General features: G+C 40.1%; 1 protein-coding gene across 2 annotated transcripts in view; it reads left to right on the top strand.

Annotated features, from left to right (window-relative positions):
• LOC126354411 (guanine nucleotide-binding protein subunit alpha homolog) overlaps nt 1–20,879 on the top strand; it is a 71,065-nt gene extending 50,186 nt beyond the window's left edge. Inside the window, exon 5 of one of the 2 annotated variants that reach the window (XR_007565321.1) lies at nt 15,800–15,865. Coding sequence is in view for 1 of the 2 variants with exons in the window: in XM_050004029.1 (XP_049859986.1) it covers nt 15,800–16,157 (358 nt within the window). In the remaining variant the exon portion in view is untranslated. Of the gene's footprint in view, nt 1–15,799 lie in introns of both variants that reach the window. The other variant, XM_050004029.1, reaches the window with a different exon arrangement.
• Nucleotides 20,880–24,310: the final 3,431 nt, after the last annotated feature.

Raw genomic sequence — 24,310 nt, 5'->3', positions numbered from 1 at the left:
GAATCATCTGGTAGATAGAGCCTTGTTTTATGTGGACCTGTATTTCCGGTGCGCCGCAGTTGGGGACTCACTCTTGCAGTACTCCGTCATGTAAAATGCCATTTCTGTTGGTCTGGCAGCCATGTTATTGTAAGTCACTGTGGGGGAAAAGAAGTTTCTTGAGTTGCTGCATCCATACATACAGAACACTTATAAATTAGTTGTACAAAAGTATCTTTTAATTGTGAAAAAGATAAACAGCTTCCAAAACTGTTTGATACACCACCGAATGCAATATATCATCAAGTTTTATTGGAAAATGTACGCTGTGGCTATTTTTTGTTACATGACAAATGCCCCACCTCTAATTAGTTTCCTGCCAAATCTTGTGAAGTAGGTATTGATGTATTGTGGCAACTGTTTCTGTTGCCACAGATAATTGCTGTTTCCCAGAAGCAGAGGAACAAGCATTCTGTATTTAGTGTAATCCCATACACAGAAGACCATTGGGTTAAATCTGGTGATCATTGTGGCCAGGATATTGTTCCATCACATCCAGTCTTAAGTCCACGCATTCCTATGGAAATATGTGACATCTTCCATATGATAATGTAGTGGTGTGCCATTCTGCTGGAAAATAAATTCTTTGCCCATGTCCTGTTGGGACTGAGGAATCGGATAATGTTCAGGTATGTCCCGGTACGATGTGCCAGTCACAGTTGACTTGATAGAAAAGAAAGGACTATAAATCTTGTTACAATTTAAAGTGCAAAAACATTTATCTTAGGCAAATCCCGTGCGTGTTCAATTATGTGACATGGTTTCTGTTTGCCTCATATCCGAACATTATGGTGATTAACTTTACCGCAGGTTGCCACTGATAACCCATTACTCTCCAAAAAGAAATGAAAGATAAATTAATAATCATTATAAGAGATCACGTAGGTGTAATGTACACCAATTAAAAATACTTAGATTGATGTTTCAGTGAGTTGAGTAGTAAGGGCCATCCATCATTCAGTGTACCATGTGCTCACTGTGTTGACTGTTTTGTAGACACATTCAGCACCTTGGGAAGCGTGGCTGGCTGTGCACCAGCAGCACTGTCCCCCAGTACTGCAATCTGTCAATCACAAAATAATTTTAAATGGAGTATAAATGGTTATTATTATTATTGATTTAAGCCCACTAAGGAGTGCTTATGACTTGTTAATCTTCGATGCTCCCTTCCGTTCCCAATATGTCTTGAGCCGTGCCGATAATTTCTCCTTCCTCTCCCATGAAAAGGGCTTCCGATGTTTAGGGACTCTAGGCGATGGGTCCAAGACTCTACCATAGCACAAAATTTGGAATGACCTTCTACCTCAAGATCAGAGATCTCAGCTGAATCCAAGTCTTTTAGTACTTCATTAAGCCACAAGCTTCCAGTCTTCTAGCTTTTAACCAATGAGAAGATTTTCTTGGTAAGCCTATTGTTGTTCATTCATTGTGGGTGGCCGTAGAAGTTGAGCCTCCTATGTCGCATACTGGTGTTGGCTAATTCTAACTGTTGATACAGTTCAGGATTAGGCTTCAGTCGATAGGTTTGATGTGGGAGCAATCTTGGGCCATGAATTTTTCTGAGAATACGTCTTCTCCAGGTCATTCATTGTGCCTCTTATGTTCATCAAAGAAATGCACTTCTTACTGTAGAGATTGTGGGACAGATGGTATGCTGTGTTGAGCTTTCTCTACCATTGGGATGGACCCTTTCACCAAGGTAAAGAATGTGATTGATGCTCCCATTCGTTCCATGTATGATCATCAAAGGTATGTTAGTGGAGTGCCGGTTCTCAAAGTATTTGGTCTTGTCAAACGATATTTGTAACCCTGAATTCACCGCTGTCTCATGCAAGGCTTGGACAGCAGTGACAGCATCCTTAGAGCTGTTGATTAAGACTGCAATGTCATCTGTGAAAGCAAGGCACATTATCTCGATTCTTTAGGTCTCAACTCCAATGGTAACTGGTTTGATCCCTTAGTGTACATTCCCAGGTTTTGATGACTTTCTCAGGCTCTAGATTAAACAGAATGGGAGTTGTGCTCCAATTTTGATGTTGTAACTCTGAGATAGTTCTCCTCTGAACTTCACTGTAGAGGCTGTATCTGTCAGTGTCTGTCTGATGAGGGTGTGTGTTTTGTAATCCACACCTCATTCTTGAAGTACTAAGAAGAGTGTTTGGCGATCATATCATATAGGAAAAGCTCTTTCTCATACTGTGGTCTTAACAATTTACTACAAACTTCTCCAGTCACATATTATACAGATCCTTACAATAGTTACATTATTTGATGCAGCATGACAAGTATAAAGTTCAGACATCCTGAAACCAATCAACAAAACGTGTACAAGATCATGTGTGTCCTTTGTTTGGCACTGATGTTAGCTAAAAGGGGTGTGTGAAGTAACTGCAGTGGCAACTTATGAGATGGAAATTAGGATTGAAACATTATTTTTAGCATTATCAGCTAGTGTGTTTGGAAGTTTATACACACACCGCCCAGTCACATTAATGTGGCCACCCGTCAGAAGCCCGAATAACTGCCTGCGAAATGTGCAGGAAGAGTGTCATTGAGTATTTGGCAGGTACCGACAGGCATGTGGAGCCATGGTGACTAGTGCCGTGGCCATCTGTGCTAGGTTTCTCAGTTGAGGATCCAAAGTTCGAATGGTCCGATTGACATGGTCCTACAGATTCTTGATTGGGTTTAAATGCAGGGAGTTTGGTGATCAGTCGAGTAAGGTAAACTTATTGAGGTGCTTCTCTAACCACACACTCATGAAGCGATCTGCATATGTAGAGCATTGTTCTGCTGGTATATGCCAACATCGACATGTCGATGAACACACTGCATATAAGGGCAGACATAGTCCCCATGGATATGTGCATACATGTTTTGATCCATTGTGCCTTCCAGAATGACAATCACCCATTGAATGCCACGAAAACATTCCCCAGACCATAACGATCCCTCCTCTGGCATGATCACTTCCAGCAATTGTTGCTGTGTGTATGATTTCAGACTTTCAACATTGTACATGCCAATGGCCATATCCCTCCAGGGGTCTCGCTACTCTTTGGTGAGTTCGTACATGGCTGCCAAAGTGTCCCAGCCTTTGCAGCACCTCTTCCCTTGCCATGCTTCATGTCTATCTTCCTGCTATTGAGTATTGCTCATCAGTGTGGGATCTGTACCACGTCGGGTTGACAGACAAGATAGAGAAGATCCAAAGAAGGGCAGAGTGTTTTGTGACAGCGTTATTTGGTAATCGTGATAGCGTTACGGAGATGTTTAGCAAACTCAAGTGGCAGACTCTGCAAGAGAGGCGCTTCTCGTCACGGTGTTGCTTGCTGTCCAGGTTTCGAGAGAGTGTGTTTCTGGATGAGGTATCAAATATATTGTTTCCCCCTACTTACTCCCAAGGAGATCACGAATGTAAAATTAGAGAGATTTGAGTGCGCACGGAGGCTTTCCGGCAGTCGTTCTTCCTGCGAACCATACGAAACTGGAACAGGAAAGGGAGGTAATGACAGTGGCGTATAAAGTGCCCTCCGCCACACATCGTTGGGTGGCTTGTGGAGTATAAATGTAGATGTAGATGTATCTTCTCCCTTGGGGAGCATGTCTGGGATATTTTGAGGAATGTGTTCTGAAGTTTCGAGACCCTTCCAGCTTGCCTTCAGAACAGTCCCTCATCTGATTTTTCTTTCTTTCTTCCTTCGTTCTTCATCTCCTACCCTTCCTCCACTTCAGCATTTGAGGTTTCTTCTTCTTCTTCTTCTTCTTCTTCTCCTTCCTCCTCCTTCCTCCTCCTTCCTCCTCCTCCTCTTCTTCCTCCTCCCTGTGCACTCCTGAAGACCGGCCCACATGTTACACATGTAACAGGTGACTGCGTAATGCATAATTCACAGCACTGGATCGACGGGTAGGGTTTGCATGTATCCCCCGGTACAGTCCAGGCCCAGGGAGGGGTAACTGCCAATTGGTCCCTTTTGTCAGGAGTATGGGAGTTATGACCTCAGGTGTGAAAAATCACTTAAGGCAGGTGAGCCTCCCTCTGAGTGGGGGGAGGGAGGGGCTAGTTAGGATCACACCATCAGAGATGTGCCCACACTCACTCGTTTTCTCACATTTGATTAATTCTTCAACCAACGATCAAAGCAGGCTATGAAGTCATTATGGTCCAACCATATATCCCAAACCCACTCACATGTCCTCTCAAAATGGCCAAATGTGTTGTCGTGGTAGGGATGCTTAAGGGGGCAATTGCCCACCGCCTCCTCACCGCTGTATGAATTGTAATAGCGACCCTTCCACCTCATCCTGTGAATGTCCATTGTATCTAAATGAGCAGGCAGTCCAGAACGGGTTGAAGAAAAAAAGTATATTACCCTGTCACTCGCAAGTTATTGGCTAATCGAAAGCCTTTCATCTTACCATCTGGCACTTACAGTATAGTTCCTGGTATGACTCAGCCCATGAAGGATATGGTCATGCATACTTGTACTTGTGACCTCCAGTTCAGCATTGCAGTTGTAAAATCACCCAGTATCTCGATAGCATCCCCATGTCCTCCTCTTCCTACTCCTACTTCTGCACAAGAAGCTACCAAATGTTCAAATAGATTTCGGGCTTGCGCATGCGTTGCAGTCGCAGAGACAGAAGAACCACACCGCCCAGCAACAGCGCCCTCGCTGGTGTAACTGCGAAACTCAGGTGCCGTCGGTATTGTCGCTGGCCGCAGGTATCAATGTCTTCTGGCGTCTTCGTCTCGAGAAAATTTCTGTGATGACGGGATTCCATGCATTATTCAATTGGTAACCACTGTCCCGGTTCAATAAATTTCCAGCACTGCGTATTTCAACGGATTCTTTAATAATGGAGTCCCAAAAAGTTGTTGCTGTGGCCAAAATCGAAGTTTTGTCGTACTCCATTGAATGTCCGTTAGAAATACAATGTTCCGCAACTGCAGATTTACTGGGTTGCAGTAGACGGGTGCAACGTTAATGTTGTACGTGTTGTCTGTCCTATATAGGTCATACCACATTGACACGGTATTTTGTAAATTCCCGCCTTCCGCAGTAACAGATCATCCTTCACCGAACCCAGCAAATCTGAAATCTTAGAAGGCGGACGAAAAACAACTTTCACATGAAAAGTATTTAGAATCCTTGCTATTTTAAAAGAGAGATTACCAACGAAGGGAAGAAACGCTAGAGACTTGGCTGGCGCACTCTCTTCTTTATCCACTTCCCGGTTCCTGGCTCTAGTTGCGAAGGCCCTGTTAATTTGCCGGGTCGAGTAACCATTGTCCCTGAACACCGTTCTTATATGTGCAAGTTCCTTAGGCAAATTTTCTGCATCCGACACCGTGTGTGCCCTGTGCACAAGGGTTTTAAGTACACTCATGGTTTGGGATGGGTGATGGCAACTGGAAGAATGCAGGTACAAATCAGTGTGAGTCGGCTTACGGTAAACAGTGTGTCCCAATGAGCCGTCTCTCTTCCGTTTAACCAGAACATCCAGGAATGGAAGGACACAATCTTTCTCTAGTTCCATGGTAAATCGAATATTCTGATGAATGGAGTTAAGGTGATGAAAAAACTCCATTAACTTTTCTTCTCCGTGGGGCTAGACTATGAAAGTATCATCGACGTACCTCCAGAAAACAGTTGGTGTACAAACCGCTGATTCAAGTGCTCTCTCTTCAAAATCCTCCATGAAAAGGTTAGCCACCAGAGGGGACAGAGGGCTGCCCATGGGGACACCGTCAGACTGTTCAAAAAATTCCTGGTTAAACATAAAATAAGTTGAGGAAAGAGCATGTCGAAACAATGCAGTGATGTACGATTCAAACTGTTGACCAATTAGAAACAAGGAATCCCTAAGAGGTACTTTTGTGAAAAGGGAAACTACATCAAAACTCACTAGAAGATCCGAACTACTTAAGTGGAGAGACCCCAGTCTATCGATAAAATCAGCAGAGTTCCGTATATGATGTGAACATTTGCCCACAAATGGTCTCAGCAAGGAAGCTAGATGTTTGGCTAAATCATATGTGGGTGCATCAATATTACTCACTATAGGTCGTAAAGGCAGACCTTCTTTATGCACTTTAGGAAGACCATACAGTCTCGGTGGTACGTTGCCATGTGGTCTTAACCGCTTGATGGTCTCTGGAGCTAACGATGAAGAGTTTAAAAGTGCACACGTCTTCCGTTGCACACGTGCTGTTGGGTCATGATCAATCTTCCTGTACATGGTATCACTCAGTAGACTATACATCTTCTCTAAATACAACCCACGAGGTAACAAAACGGTAGAATTACCTTTATCAGCGTTCAGCACCACTAGTTTTGGATCTTCTCGAAGGTTCCGTAGTGCAGCCCTTTCTTGAGCGGTTATATTATTGCGTTGGGGATGCACTTTAAGAAGAAGAAAAGTTAATGAAGTTTTTTCATCATCTTAACTCCATTCATCAGAATATTCGATTTACCATGGAACTAGAGAAAGATGGTGTCCTTCCATTCCTGGATGTTCTGGTTAAACGGAAGAGTGACGGCTCGTTGGAACACTCTGTTTACCGTAAGCCGACTCACACTGATTTGTACCTGCATTCTTCCAGTTGCCATCACCCATCCCAAACCATGAGTGTACTTAAAACCCTTGTGCACAGGGCACACACGGTGTCGAATGCAGAAAATTTGCCTAAGGAACTTGCACATATAAGAACGGTGTTCAGGGACAATGGTTACTCGACCCGGCAAATTAACAGGGCCTTCGCAACTAGAGCCAGGAACCGGGAAGTGGATAAAGAAGAGAGTGCGCCAGCCAAGTCTCTAGCGTTTCTTCCCTTCGTTGGTAATCTCTCTTTTAAAATAGCAAGGATTCTAAATACTTTTCATGTGAAAGTTGTTTTTCGTCCGCCTTCTAAGATTTCAGATTTGCTGGGTTCGGTGAAGGATGATCTGTTGCTGCGGAAGGCGGGAATTTACAAAATACCGTGTCAATGTGGTATGACCTATATAGGACAGACAACACGTACTTTGGAAGAGCGTTGTATAGAACATCAACGTTGCACCCGTCTACTGCAACCCAGTAAATCTGCAGTTGCGGAACATTGTATTTCTAACGTCCATTCAATGGAGTACGACAAAACTTCGATTTTGGCCACAGCAACAACTTTTTGGGACTCCATTATTAAAGAATCCGTTGAAATACGCAGTGCTGGAAATTTATTGAACCGGGACAGTGGTTACCAATTGAATAATGAATGGAATCTCGTCATCACAGAAATTTTCTCGAGACGAAGACGCCAGAAGACATCGATACCTGCGGCCAGCGACAATACCGACGGCACCTGAGTTTCGCAGTTACACCAGCGAGGGCGCTGTTGCTGGGCGGTGTGGTTCTTCTGTCTCCGCGACTGCAACGCATGCGCGGCAGTACTATCAGCGTACTATATAAGACTGAACGGAGAACGTCTTCGTCAGTCCTCGTTCGGCTCACCTGAAGATGGCTGGCAGTTGTCCAGCCGAAATATCGTGCGAAGAAGTTTACGACGACCGGCTGCAAGCCCGAAATCTATTTGAACAATTGATTCACCGGGAAAATTTCAAATTTTACAAGCTACCAAATGTTCGCCCCTGGTGGCGAAATTACCTGCTACACAACTAGCAGGCCGGAAAGGACAGAAAGGCTACTCCAGTGAAGACTTTTTGCATCCTTCCAGCTGACAGACATCTGAGTCTTCATCCGTCCAACTGCAGAGGCTCTAAGAAATCAATCAAAGGCAAACGGTCTTCTCTTTCACAGGCTAGGAGATCATCTTCAAAGGTGTCGCCACATGATACTCTTTACCCAACCAACCTCAGTATCACTAGTCTGTACTGCCTACCATTTTTCTGCTCTGGAATCCCCAGAGTGACTCAGGTAGTATGCCAATGCCTCGGTAGATCTCATGGAACAGCATCCTCCAGCCTCTGTGCCCTGTAGTAGTGAGTCTTTAAAGGCTGGCACTTGGCAGCTGCCAAGGTAAACTCTCTTCATTTGTTCTTTCCTTCCCATTCCCCTTTCTGACTCTTCTGCAATGGAACATTTGCGGCATTAGATCCAACAAGGAGAAATTACAGCTGCTCATGAAATCGCAGCATCCACTTGTTTCTGCCTCCAAGAAACAAAATTATGTCTTCACGACCACTTTGACCTCTCGCGTTTCCTTCCAGCACACTTTGACCTTGTGGGGGAGTCATAGCCATATCATTTCAATGAACACTCGGCTGCAAGCTGTTACAGTCAGCATTATCCTTCCTTGCTTCACCTTTTCTCTTTGCAATGTCTACATCCCTCCATCCTTCAGTGTCACCAAGGCAGACTTCCTCCAGCTTGTTGGTCAACTCCATCACCCCTTTTTCTGTTCAGTGACTTTAATGTGCTCTTCCAGCATGTTTCCAAGAGGTTTCCTTTTGGCTGACCTCAGTCAACTCAAACTCATCTGCCTTAACACTGGAGCACCCACATTTCTTTAAGACTCCACACACACACACACACACACACACACACACACACACACACACACACACACACACACACACACACACACACACACACACACACCTGTCCCCATCTGGACCTCTCATTCTGCAGTGCCCAGCTTGCCCAAATCATCTCGAGTGGTCTGTTCTCTGTCTGTGACATGTGCTCAAGTGACCATTTCTTGCGTGCTACCCGCTTGATGACTCCTACCCCACCTACGTGTACACCCAGCTGTTAGTTTTCTAAGGCCAACTGGAGGCTTCACGCCTCCTTGGTGATCTTTGACAAACAACATTTCCCCACTTGTGATGACCATGTAGAGTACCTTATGAACATTATCCTTACTGCCACAGAACATTCCATACTTCGCACTTCATCCTTGCCGCTCTGTATCTTGTTCACCCGGTGGACTCGGGCATGCACACAGAGACGTGCTCTCCGCATTTCTAACCATCATCCTACAATGGCAAACTGTATTCATCATCAACACTTTCATGTGCAGTGTCTTCGCATTCTTTGGGATAGCAAAATATCTAGCTTAATTCACTAATTCCTTTAACAGTTTCACTCCCATTTCCGTTGTTTAGGGCAATCTCCAGTCAGCTCTCTGGGACCAAGGTCCATTCCCTGATACCCGTCCTAACCTTAGCAGATGATGTCATTGTGGACCCTATTGCTATTTCCAACACCTCATGCCACTATTCTGTAGAGATTATGAACTATACCCACTATCTCCCCATCTCCCTCCCTCGAAAGCGAGTGGAGACAGCTCGGGCGATACCCTTATCCTCTCAGAATCATGAATCCTATAACATCATCTTTATTATGAGCAAGCTAGATCATGCTCTCACTTCATCTCGATCTTCTGCCGGCCGCAGGGCTGGTTGATGTTCACATTCAGATGTTGCAACACATATGTTGTTCAGGCAAGCAATTTCTGATTCATACATACAATCTCATTTAGGCAGGTGGCATGTGTCCCAGACACTGGCGTGAAGCCACTGCCACACCTATACTTAAGCTCGGTAAGGACGAAAACCTTCCTTCTAGCTACTGCACCATTTCTCCCATAAGCTACACTATGTGATCAAAAGTATCCGAACAAATGGCTGAATATGACTTAAAAGTTCGTGGCACCCTCCATTGGTAATGCTGGAATTCAAAATGGTGTTGGCCCACCCTTAGCCTTGATGACAGCTTCCACTCCCTCAAGCATATGTTCAATCAGGTGCTGGAAGGTTTATTGGGGAATGGCAGCCCATTCTTCATGGAGTGCTGCACTGAGGATAGGAATCGATGTCTGTCGGTGAGGCCTGGCATGAAGTCCTCATTCCAAAACATTCCAAAGGTGTTCAATAGGATTCAGGTCAGGGCTATGTGCGGGCCAGTCATTACAGGAATGTTATTGTCACGTAACCACTCTGCCACAGGCTGTGCATTGCTGTGATAGTGCCATGCAAAACAACAAGGGGTGCAAGCCCCTTCCATGAAAACCACCACTCCATAACACCACCATGTCCGAATTTTACTGTTGGCACTACACACAGTGGCAGATGACGTTCACCGGGCATTCGTCATACCCACACCCTGCCACCAGATCGTCACATTGTGTACCGTGATTCATCACCCCCACGCAAGGTTTTTTCACTGTTCAATCATCCAATGTTTATGCTCCTTACACCAAACAAGGCCTCGTTTGGCATTTGCCGGTTTGATGTGTGGCTTATGAGCAGCTGCTCGACCATAAAATCGAAGTTTTCTCACTTTCTGCCTAACTGACATAGTACTTGCAGTGGATCCTGATGCAGTTTGGAATTCCTGTGTGATGGTCTAGATAGATGTCTGCCTAATAGACTTTATGACCCTCTTCAACTGTAGGCAGTCTGTCAGTCAACAGATGAGATTGGTCTGTAAGCTTTTGTGCTGTACATGTTCCTTCGTGTTTCCACATCACTATCACGTTGGAAATGGTGGACGTAGGGATGTTTAGGAGTGTGGAAATCTCGCGCACAGACGTGACACGCAGTCACCTGACCACGTTCGAAGTCCGTGAGTTCTGTGGAGCACCCATTCTGTGTTGGTCCTCCTACATGTCTTATCTGGCTGCATACTATAGGTGGTCCCTTAGTGACCGTCTCCTAAGCACTACTTTCTAGCGAGTTCATTGGACCACCCTGTTCCGTTTGTATTAACTCCATGTCTTTTCCAAACTAAACTGAGTGTTTTGTTCATTCGTCCATATGGCCATCCATCTTACACCGTCTTTATACAATCCACCATTGTGGAAGCCGCTTGGCCAATGGCCCTTTCTTCACTAGCCCAATTGAAAGGCTGTATGCAGAAGCTGCTGAACTACCACTGTCATACCGGAGCGATGTTCTCTTCAGCCAACATACATGCCTTTTGTCTGCCATGCCCAACCACCCATGCTACGCCTCATTTTTCAATAACTCACTTGACCGCCTCAGTATGGGCTGCGCCCTTCTTCTCTTTCACTTCCCACAGTTAGCTTTCGGCTCCTGCTCCTGCAGCTTAACTGCATGATACCGGCCACATTCCCAAAGGGTGTGAACCCTTCACCACCTTGGCTTCATACGGTGGCCTGTATCCATCTTGGACATTATTTGCTTCCTAAGGACTCTACGCTGGATCCAGTCTATTGCTGTAAGTGTCTCAACCTTCACACGCAACTTAGCAATAGCTCCTTTGTGTATACTGATGGCTCTAAGACTGACTGACTGGTGTCGGGTGTGCCTTCGTCACTGGCACTGACCCATTTTCTGGCTTCCAGAAAGCTGCTCAATATATGCAATAGAGCTCTTCATCCTCTATCACGCCGCCCAGTATATCCAATGACACAGGCTTTTTAATTGTGTTGTATACTCTGCTCAGTGCCCTTCAGATCCTGTGTGTGCTGTACACAGTCCATCCCTTAGTGCAAAAGGTTCAAGAAAGCTTCCACTTGCTCGCTGTTGAGGGAGCTGCTCTGATGTTCACCTGGGTTCCTGGTCACATTGATCTGATGGGAAATGAGGTTGCTGCCAAAGTTGCAGTCCTTGCCCCCTTGGCCTGCTAGCTCTTCCATTCCTTCGGATGATCCCCATGTTGCCGTCTGTCAGCAGGTGGTGTCACTTTGGCATCACCACTAGTCTCCTCTTCATGGGAAAAAGCTTCGGGGAATTAAACCTTTCCCAGCGACTTAGCCGACCTCCTCTCGCCACAAGGAGACCAATTTAGCTTCATTGTGTATTGTACACAGTCTTTGTAGCCATTGCCATTTATTAAATGGTGATCCACACTAGTTTGTGCTCATTGTCATTTGCCATTTCCTGACTGAATGCTGTTTCTTAACTGTTTACTTTCTAGTGTATGTTTGCTGTGTGAGCTATTGGCCGTTACAGTGAACAACATGTGGGCTGCTGATCGTATTTTACTTGTTATCCATCAAAGTGATATGGTAAAGGACATTTAATCTTTGGTTTGGGACCTCTGTTGTCTCTACAGTGTATTTTGTGAACCTTTCACCAAGAGGAAGTTCTTGTTCTTAGCTCTTATTTTCTTCTGTCAGTTGGGCTTAACTTTGTCTCTTTTTAACTTCCTTTTTGTATTAGTGTTTTAAGGTTGATATGTGGGCACTTAAAACAAAAACAAAACCAATGACCACCTTTCCAATGGCGCATAAAACGTGATTCATCTGAAAAGGCCTACTGTCACCACTCAGTGGACGTCCAGTCGCAGATTGGAATGCAAATTCCTGCTTTTGTTGTTGATGAACAGCAGTCAACAAGACTGCCTTAACCAGATGCCTTCTGCAGGGGCCCTTACCCTATATAGTTTTTGAGGAGACACTGTTGGTACTATTTCGTTCACTTGGAGAATCAGTTACTTGGCAGTTGCATCTTTTGTCTCATACACACCTCTGCAGCCATCGTTCACCTGTCATCTATAGCTTGCGGTACACCACAGTTGCCTCTGTGCTGGTTCGGGATAGGCCATCAGTATACTTTAACCACAGTGGCTCATGAACACTTTGCAAACTTAGCCATTTTGGAAATGCTTTCACCTTTGGCCCAAAAGCCACTGATTGTGCCCTCTTGGATGTCAGTTACATGGTTGGATAAAAAATAATGGGAACACGGTTATAATTCAAATCACATTTTGTCAGGCGTTCACTGTTACATGCCTTCAGTATAATCACACTGCATCTCAATCACCTCCTTCCACACAAATGGAAGGCATCGTACATCTTTGGCACATCCATCTCTGACGACATCTTGCACGGTCGCCCAATGGCAGGGATGATGTCTTTTTTTTGTGTTATAGTGTGTGCCACGTAGAGGTTCCTTCATTTTGGCAAACATTCCATAACTGTACAGACTCATATTGGGTGAATATGCTGGATGTTCCATAATCTCCCACCTCTACTAATGCAGAAGCTTCTGCATAGGATTTGTCATGTGGCATCATGCACTGTCTTAAAGGATGATGGAAAACAGTGCCGGAAGGCAACGTTTTGCACTTCGAGCACCTGCCACATCAATCATGAACCACGCATATAGTTCGCATTTCCTAAACATATTGTTAAGGTCTTTGAACTGGTCTTCCATGCTTTCAGACAGTACACACAGTAACTGACTCAAATACAGCTGCCAGCAACCGTGCGACCGCTACGGTTGCACGTTCGAATCCTGCCTCAGGCATGGATGTGTTTGATGTCCTTAGGTTAGTTAGGTTTAAGTAGTTCTAAGTTCTAGGGGACTGATGGCCTCAGATGTTAAGTCCCATAGTGCTCAGAGCCATTTAAACAGCTGCCAGCACTCACTGCATTACTTCAACGGACCTTCTACTATCAGCCACAGACAGCAGGCATGCCATGTGACACACATCATTTGTGTGATGACAGTGTTGCCATCAGTTTTTATCCAAACCATGTAAGTCACTGCGTTTCTGTATTGTGATGACGACTGCACTGTTTTCTGCATCCTCCCGACATGTTTTATACCCTCCACTGTTAGTACTGCCATCTGTAAGTGGTTATTGCACGTTGATGTCAAACGTAGGTGGTGGTCACATTAATGTGACTGGGCTGTTTAGAAAAGAGCATTGTCACAGTGTGTAAATCACTGTGAAGTTAGACCTATTTAGTATTAGTAATTGCCTACAGGAATGGTTTTATTAACTTTTAATGTTGTTTTACTTTTTGTTGTGTTTGTTTGTATATTAAATTGACACATCCACAGATTATTTTACAATAATATTACCCAGCTAACTAAAACTTGTAATGAGTGTAGCACAGTACCTGATTTAGCTAATTTCTTGGCAATCTAAATTAATAAACTGCTATCCCAGTTCATGTTCCCCAGTTCCCTGTAATGTTTTCCAGGGTAAACAAAACCATAATTTTTAGTATTTTGTATAATTGACTGAATTTAAAAAAATTTAATGCTATCATAATGAGCTCGTTAGGAGTATAATCTTACGTTAAACTTTCAACACAGCAATTCAAGTATTAGGGTTAGAAACCATGTACGTGTCTTGAGGCAGACTATATTCATCCTGTATTTGAGAATGAGAGCATTCGGTGACTTCCAACAAACTTCATGTATAATACCAAACCTTTTCAAAACTTGTTTTCCCTGACAACCCACACAGAATAATGAAAGGAAAAGTGTGTAATGCATTTTCCCTGTCCATGCAGTAAAACTTCAGCATTAGAAATGATGTTTTAATTTGTTATTTCTATACAACTGAATCTATTTTCAGCTCATTTTGCATACAGCATCCACGCATGTCACTGAATGTACTTGCAAAATTATATCATTGTATTCAGGAGATGTGGTGTCATGAAAGTGATATGATTTTTATACACCGATTTTTTTAAGAGGGGGGGGGGTGTTTACTGGTACCTATGAAAACTGTAGAACATTCTTTAACTACCCCGCTGCTACAGCTACCCATCCCTGAAACAATTTCTCAGTGATTTCCATGTTATCCAGGACAACATTGCTTTCCAAGAGGAGTGTGGAACATCTTATGTTACCTGTGGAAATTTTCCTTTCAGTGGCTAACCCGTCCTTATTGTCCAGTATATAAATCAGACCATTGTTCTATTTGTTTTTCGGCATGTTTCTTTCTTTTTTAATTTCTTATCGTTCTGTAAATTAAGTCATCACAATTTCATCTCCACCTTCTCTTTCATGAAGTTTACCACAAGTCTGATCTGGAATCTATGTTGTGTATTTGTGATTCACTTATCATCTAATGTAGCCACATTTTACAGATATGCTAAAAATTGAATGCTTTTTTTTTTTTTGTTATACCACTATTAATTTACCTTTAGTTGTAGCCATGGCACAATGCGCAATGCAAAAACAGTATCACCCAGAAACTGAAACGTTTAATTGTGCATAATTTTGAGAATGGATTTTGAGAATTAAACCCCTCATGTTGTCTAAAGAAATTGTTTAAGTTGACAACTTATGTAATGTATGAAATTAACCGTTTGATGATGGATGTGTAAATACTTCGAATTGGATCATAAAAAGCAAAATTCACTAGTTCCAAACAGATTTGCTTCCTTCATTTTCAGTTATTACTACTCAGCATAAATTTTACTCATCCAAAATAGATTTTATATTTCAAATAATGCCAATGTTATGTTTCTAATCATCATTACAAAATTAGTAACACCTAACTTGAACTTTTGTTTTTAGTTGAATACTGTTTTAAAGTAACTTATTGCAGAATGACGGTTTGTATACAAGAGATGAGCCTCTTGGCTCTGATTTTACTGGGTCAAGTAGACTTCAAAATAAGTGACTGCATAAGTATTATCAGTTTTCCCTTCTACATATAGATTTAGGAAATACATAGTGTTGCTGCTCATACCAATATCATGTGTAACATACATCATTCTTTGACATGCAGTTGGGTGATGCTGTGACAAAATGTCCTGAAGGAAATATTGCAAGAACCTTTGTCTGGCCTTAGAGTAAAAGATAGTTGTAACAAAAATTCTTTTTTGTGACAACATCTGTACTGTTATTGCTATTTCAGTTTTGAGTAAAAATCTTAACTAGTATAATCTGTTAAATTTTTGTAATGACATGACTTGAATTTGTTGTGTGATGTTTCTTGTCAGTGTTAATTTATACACGATTCATTTATATTTTTGCTACACTTAAATATAGCTCTTCAGTGAATGTTGGTCACTAATTCAGATTTAATTTTTCTTCTTTTGCAGGAAAACAAATAGGTTGGAAGAATCTCGAAACATTTTTGATACAATTGTTAACAATGTTGTATTTCGTGGTGTCTCAATCATTTTATTCATGAATAAAACAGATTTGTTAATTGAAAAACTGAAGTCCAGAAAAACGGACATTAGAAAACATTTTCCACAGTATGTAGGAGACCCACATAATTTGGTTAGTGTACAGACATTTATTCTAAACATGTTTTCTAATGTGAAACGTGATCCAAGGAAGCCACTTTTTCATCATTTTACAACAGCTGTTGACACTGAAAACATCAAGGTTGTGTTTAATGCCGTAAAGGATACAATCCTACATAGAAATTTGGAATCTCTTATGCTCCACTGAAACTTAGTTTTTATCAGGGAGCATAATACGAGTTTCTGCACTGTATATTCATTATGGGACTACTTTATATTGTATATTGAAGCATTAAAAATGTTCATTTTTTTATGTTGGAAAGAAACCGTGTAAGCAAGTGTTGTTACATACTTTAAAAATGAAGTGCCTTACTAAGTGCTGTCATAAAAGAACATTTCTGTACTGAATTTTTGTAGAAGGTTTTCATAATATGTTTTGTAATATTTTTAAGCTTACAACATACTATTTTTGAGAATCTCCTTACTGGAGTATGTAAGAATCTTCGTTTAGCTCATGAATAACTTATTTTGTGAGCTCAACGATAACTTTCAAAGACCAAAGCTTAAGCCAAAAATTGTAAACATTAAATGGCTAGTGTAAATTATCAGAACTAACATCTGTATCGATAACCAGTTCTGTTGTGATGCCTTTTAATATGACTACTTGACAGGAAATAGCATTTAACTTATTTACAAAATGGTCTTAATTAGTGCCTTTAGAGACTGTGAACTGTTCACATGTACTCATGAGATGCCTTACTTTTCAGCACTAGAATTAAATGTAACCATTATAATCTAGGTTGTCATCTCTTTGTCAGTTGTGTCAATTAAATTTTATTATTTTTGTAATATTAAGTGTGTTTTATGGAGATCAGCTCAAAGAAATGTGTTCAAAGATCTGGTTTCTAAGAGATAATATTGATTTTTATCTGAGCTAGTTTTCAAGTAGTTTTACTCCTCTGTGCTAAATTAGAATTCAGATATACATACTAAATTAAAAGAATTGAACTAAATGGCTGAATTTATTCCACATTTGAAACTTAATATTGAAATTGTTTTTGTTTCACTCAGTTAAATTGTATCCTAAAAAAATGAATTTTAATACTGTATCACGGGATAGTAATTTGCTACTTGAAATGTCTTGTTTCTAAATTTTACAATTGTTGGCATTTATTTTTTAGTTTCATACAATCTATTTTTGATAGCAGGTGGTTTAAATGCCACCTCTTGTCATTTTTATGACTACATTATTATTAATATTATTATTATTATTATTATTTGTAAGATATTTTTGTAGATAGTTCCTGCTGAATGTAACAGTAGTTGTACTGCGGTACCAAAATGTTTTACAACATAGTGAAAGGGAAAACTGTGAAAATTGACAAGTAAAGATCAAGAAGATAGATAAGCATTGTTAGGAAATCTGAAAGTAATGTCTAGTATAGGATTGAAGCAAATGAAAAACTAAAAACCATTCATCTTTATTCAGTGTGCATTTAATTCCTCTGATAATTTGTTTCAGACTAGAAATCCAGCTGGACTATCCTTGTTTTGGTTAGTTATCAGATCCCTCTGGTCACTTTCAAGAAACATTACGACTCAGCAAAAGCTTATAGTTCAAATCAATTAAAAATTTTTTCTTCCACATTCATCATAAACCATCCCCGGAATAAACTGAACTGACATTGAGGAAAACATTCCATGTTCAATGCATTTACTTGGACATTCCGTAATGAATGTGTAAGAAATATTTTCCACTTTGTTGGGATGGTAACTTTTACACATTGTTGTAATTTATGACTGGAGCAAATGTAGAAACAGATTGGTTTATTTGCACAACACTGAATAAACTATTTAAGCCTCAAGAAATTTAAATAATGGCGATTCAGATTAGTAAATATACCTAATTGTGCATCCCTGTCGTGGTACTAAATTGTGCCTTAAATGAGTGGCAGATAAAAGCAGGTGACTGAGTTTTTCACCTGTTTAATTCATAGAACACTCGAAACTGTCATCTTGTCCACCATAGACATATGCCCACTTTTGAAGTAAGTCACATCTGAGCCCATTGTGATGTCAGACATTTATGGTAAGCTGCTTTTTGGCAATAATGAAACACCATAATGAAACACCATTTTCAGTACATATAACATGCCATTGGTAATTATGTACCCAAGTAAGAGAGTAATTAATCTTTGAAATTTATAATAGAACGCTGACATTGTTTCGTTATAATTGATTTTCAATTTTTTTTTAAATTTAATCCACATTTCATCAGATGACTTAGTCAAGGTCAGTACATACCAATTAATAACGTAGGCACTTTTGGTAATGCTGCTTATACATTTCATTACCATATGTCACTTTCTTGAGAGCATCATTTATGATATGTAGTATTTTTTGATCCATTCTCAAATCATTGAATACTTCTCATTTGCTTTTAAGATAAATTGTATTTTTACATGCATTTGTTAAAATAATTTATACATTTGATATTCAGGTTGAAGTGACTTACCGATGTTTTAAATGAAGTTGTTAATTCCCAGATTCCAAGAGATGCTGTTTGTGTATAGGGGAGGGGCTTTGTGAATGTGTCTAATATAGTACTCTAGAAATGGAAATATATGTACTGAGATACAAGTAATTAAACTTAATGTTATATCACTTTTGTTGTACCGCCTTTATGTTCCACTGTGCATATTTTTCTTCTGAAACAGTTACAAATATTGTATTCTAAAACCATTCATAATGTCATCGTAATGAAGAATAACATAATTTTGTAATGACTGTATTGCAGTTAAACATAAATGTTGTTGATTACTTACCTACATAGTTATTTATAGGGTTTCAGGTGCTTTATAATTTGGAACCAGAAAGTTAAGGACAGAGACCCATTAATTCCATTGCACGTTTACAAATGATGTCTTCCTGTGTTAAAAGTATTATTGCTGAAAATGTAGATAATGGCAGCATGCATAAAAATTTACTGATAATTATGTCTTCCACTTGCCGGTGTATCTTACTGATCAGACATATAGCATTCATCCAGAATTCAAAATTTACAAGGATTTTTTTGCTGTCAATCAGTGTATTGATGGAGTACATATAAAGCCCTTCATCTTCTGTTAGGATTTTTTAATCATTGTACAATAATTGTGAAAATACAGTACATTACTGCCATAAATGAAGATTTATGACCAATAATTTTGGAAAATATGAATTATTCCCATGGTTGTTACTTTTCAGTATATTTTCATTCAAATTTCTGAATGTGCTGCATCAATTTGTGTCCATTTGTGATGCACATGGGTCTTAAGTGGAATGTTGCATTCATAAAGTAATATGACATGCTGTTGAAATCTGATGCATTCTTACACTTCACAAATAATAAGACTGATTTTAGGTATAAAGTTAATATTAAGCTACCATTGTGTATGTAAAGTTTTAACTTTCTAATGTCAGTTAGGTGTAAGACACTGCTACTGTAGTGGTGGTATTACAGTTAAATGTAAGAATTTAAGAGATATTTTAAAATAATTGTTTTAATGATAGAATTAATACTGACTGCCTTATAATTAATATCAGGACTACCACAGTGTTTCTACACTTAACTTTCAAGAACAGTTTAACTTTGTTCATTGAATTAGTGTCAGTATCTATGTGTCCTGGACAAAAGAATTGTTACATAGTATGTGCATTGTTTCTGTTGTTATCTTTAGGGTTGGTTGTTTTCATCCGAGTAAAAGCATCCAAGTTACACAAATTACATAAATAATGTGTGTTTCTTTGTGTGACTCAGCAATATACATAAACTATTAATCCTTGCCTGTGCATTCTGTTTACACATTGTCTGTGTAAGTGTGTTTTCTGAAGTGAGTTCGTTGACAGAGTAAGCTTGAAAGTGCGTTCAATTAATTTGCCTTACAGTGTTAACCTCTTAATTCATGAATTCACTTTTCTGTACCCTGCCCTTCTGTGTGTGTGTGTGTGTGTGTGTGTGTGTGTGTGTCCAAAAAGAGATCGCCTCAAATATAAATGCTCAATGCACTGAAAGCTTCCCTCACTTTCTGTGCATGTTATAGATTCATGTGTACAGTGTAAGAATTGTACATATAACTTTCCTCTAAATATGGTATTTATGTGTAAATAGTGTAAAAATTATGTAAATTACATTTTCATATATTATTGATCATCCATTTAGGTTGACAATTGCATTATGCCTGAAAACATGTAAGCTTTGGGATGTTAAGGCTTAGGCTGAAATTTAGGAAGGAATTGAAATGCCTTCATCTGAAATGTATGAATCTGGGAGCCCATAAAGCAGAGAATTTTTTGTTTGTCAACACCTTATAGTGGTATGTAATGATTCTATTTTATATTTTGTACACAATTTATATGTATTTAAAATGTTATTTTAGTTATTCCAAGAGATGTTGCACAGCTATTTTACTGCATTTTGAGCATAATATAGTGAACAGTTTTTGCCAGTGCCTTGTCTTCCAGTTATTTATAAGAAATGATAATTAACCCTTCAAAAATTTGTGCGCTTTGTTCAAAATTGTTAAAGAGTTCTTGTAATGTGTGCTGAGATTTTTTTTTTTTTGCGCACCAGGAAGTAGTAGATTCTCTTACTTAGCAATAATAATAAATTTTGTTTTACTCTTCATGGTGCTCTTTGGTTAGTGTGATGTTTGTTTGGTGTTAAGAACAAAGTTCAAATGTATCATTCATGGGCTTTAACTTAGGTAAATGTGTAGCCCTTATGAGAAAAAGTACACAAGTTTAATTTTTCAGTTATTGTATTTATATTATTTGAATACATTGTTTCATGATGTATTTGTCATGCATTTGTTTATTGTCAATCATGTGACTGTTATGAATTTAAGACTATGTTGTTACACAATAAAATGTTTTGCCTGTTTGAAAGAAATATGATGTGCAGTTTTATTTCAATTAGTAGTAAAATCTCATTACACCATGTTCTGAAAGAAAAAATTATAAACATTTTAAATGAAGCTTCTTCCTGCAGGCAACTGTTCAAAATCTGTAAGAACCAGCATCATCCTATAGCAGTTCAGAATATTCGCGTGTGATAGCGCAATGAAGATTAGCTTATACAAAATATGAATGAAACAATACATGTGAAAAATATTTCAATTAGGAAAATGGCAAAAATGTATGAGTGTTCCTTTTAGGTACCTAAAAAACCCAGTTGGAGAGAGTACTGTAAAAAGATATCAAGATGCATGACAGTATCTCATATATTCAGTGAAACGCAAGATATATGTGCCCTTAGAATTGGCATGAGCAAATGGTTAGAAGATTTTTCTAATAAGATTTCTCCAACAGCAGTATAAAGAGGAAGTCAAACATACAGGGTATTTATTAATTGACACAGTCATTTCACCAGAACTGTCTGTGTGTAACATAAGATGCCGTGTCAAGGTAAGCCAGTTGTCTGATGCAGCAATTGAACTAGTCTTATATTCGTAGCACGGGTAAGTCAGCGAGATGTGCCAGATTATAATTAAATATGTCTAATGCTGCAGTGTGGAAGGTATTATGAAATGCCTGTCATTGACGTTGTTGTGTATCTCCGTAGGAATATGCTGACTTGGATTGAATGGGGGTGGAGCAGTATCTTGGTCACCACAATCATCTGATTTAACCCCAGTGGTCTTCTGTGTAAGGGATTATGTTAAAGACAAGTGTGTCTGTTCCTCCAGATCAGGGAAACGAACTGCCACAGCAGATAAGACAAGCTATACATCAAGATTTCCCTTTTAGGATTTGGCGGGAAACTGATTACAGATAAGACAATGTTGTATCAAACATTCCTCTAAGTTTCCAGAATGAGATTTTCACTCTGCAGCGGAGTGTGTGCTGATATGAAACTTACTGGCAGATTAAAACTGTGTGCCCGACCCAGACTCGAACTCGGGACCTTTGCCTTTCGCGGGCAATTGCTCTACCAACTGAGATACCGAAGCACGACTCACGCCCAGTACTCACACATGGCTAAGCCATGTCTCCGCAGTATCCTTTCTTTCAGGAGTACTAGTTCTGCAAGGTTCGCAGGGGAGCTTCTGTAAAGTTTGGAAGGTAGGGGATGGATACTGGCAGAAGTAAAGCTGTGAGTACCGGGCGTGAGTCCTGCTTCGGTAGCTCAGATGGTAGAGCACTTGCCCGCGAAAGGCAAAGGTCCCGAGTTCGAGTCTCGGTCGAGCAGTTTTAATCTGCCAGGAAGTTTCATTCCTATAAGTTGTTTACTTTTTCCACAATTACTAAAGGTTTGTTTTGTAAAACTAATTTTTAAATGGACTGTGTGTACCTCCATACATGGATGCCCCAGAAATGTATCCAGGGGGTGGGAGGCAAGATTCTAAAATTGACAATTTTGATACAAATGAGTTTGTCAGTTTTTAAACAAGTCATGCCACAAAAACTTAAATGTTTTAGATCATACAAAAATCACTTTTACCCCAGAGATAGGGTGGTTATCCACTCACTCCTACAACTGTGTGAGAATAAACACTCTGTGCTTCAGTTTGTGTGTGTGTGGGGGGGGGGGGGGGGGGGGGCATGTCCCACCTCTCTGCCCCCCCCCCCCTCCTCCACACCACCTCTCTTAGTTGGCAATGTCACAAAGGATCAACAAACAGGTCATCAAAAATGTGTCTGTTTGGAACCTTTTACAAAAGAATTGGGTGAAGCCTGAAATAACTCTGAGTGTCATTAAACTGTGCTAAGCAGTTAAGCAAATTGCCCATGACCAGAGAATTCTGTTAGAACATTTCAATGAAATTTAGTTATAAGACAACACACTATTTGAATGGACCACATATGTAATTACTCTGATATCCAATCTGGGTAAAGACCAAAGCCTTGCTTAATTATATCAACCATTAACATTGCCTTTGTCTGTGATTTAGACATTTGGATGCGTAATAAAACTGCCTCAAGTGAGGGGTAGAACACAAGATCCGTTACCAACTATACAAAGCTTTTCCAGTCCTTTTCCTTCATCTTCTTCCTTCCCCTTCAGCCCTTATGCTGGAAGGAGGAGCCACTGGCTCTGAAAGCTTGCACTCATAAAACCTTCTTTCTCCCTTTTTTTTTTTTTTTTTTGCCCCCCCCCCCCCCCCCCCCCATGTGTGTATTTTCCTGCCACTGCTTGGTGAGTAGATTTTTTCCATCCAATTATATTATGTTGTCAACAACTACAGAATTTTGTTTTTGAAAAGGGAACATTTTCACATTGGATGTCAAAATTGCCTTTGCTATTCAAGGTTTACTACTACTATCGTCCTGGATGTAGGAAGTGCATATGACAAAGCAGATGCATCACTGTTTCTAAGTCTACTTTGGCTAAAATATTTATCTTTGAGTGCTTTAGCAGATTTCACACCAGTGCTCTGTCTTGTAAAGTGAGCACATAATGAATTATATGAACCCTGATTTATAGTAAGAGGACCTCGAAAGGCGAAATCTTGAGCCGCCACCTATACATCGTGTTCGTTACTGATTTAGATCAGCAGTTTAGCCTGACTGTGAACGGCATCTATAGACTGGATGTAGAAATCTAAAAAAGGAACATTGCAGCAAAAATCGAAGTTGCCATTAACTACTGCAAACACTCTAACCCAAGTAATTTAAGAATCATTTTTTATCTTTACCAGACAATGCTTGATGTGTGGCTCATGCAGACTTTATCCTGGCCCTTTTCTGTTTAATGTGAAAATTTTGATGAAATTAGTGGGACTCTGCCTGGACAGCAGGCTTAGTTGACAATGACAAATAAAGTACCCTTGCTCCAAGTTTGAGAAAGCATGTTAGTCATGTACAGTGGGGCATGGAATGAAATGTTATGATTGCTGAATGTTGTCATACAGTCTCTCCTTATCTATGGATGTTTTATCTAAAGAAATGCCCCACAATATGTACTGACACATGCAGTGTTGTTGGTGTGCAGCCGGCCACACTTCTCAAGGTGCTGCACTTAACTGCAACATGGTGAGCATGTGGTGCTCAAAGCATTGCTACAATTGGATGGCAGCTGGCTCGCGCTGCTTGGCTTATTGAAACATCAGTCACAAAGTAATTTTAATCAAAGCATAATGAAGCTTGATATTAAGTCCCAAGACCTTTTAGGATCCATCAAATAATTAGTGACAAATACTGTTTTAGTGGAAGACAGAGAAATTCTGTTTGCTATAAAATGTGAATTTCTAGAATTCCTGCTGCAAAGAGACTCTGCTATTACACATCAGCTTGTTGAAAAGCTAAAACAGCTTTTAGAAGTAAAAATATTATTTTAATCGTGAAAGAAAGAAAAAAAAAAAAAAACGCTAGTGAAGATTC

This window comes from Schistocerca gregaria, chromosome 3, assembly GCF_023897955.1.
Source record: "Schistocerca gregaria isolate iqSchGreg1 chromosome 3, iqSchGreg1.2, whole genome shotgun sequence".
Lineage (NCBI taxonomy): Eukaryota > Metazoa > Arthropoda > Insecta > Orthoptera > Acrididae > Schistocerca > Schistocerca gregaria.
Note: the sequence above shows the minus strand (reverse complement) of the source record. Positions and strands in the feature narration are given on the sequence as shown.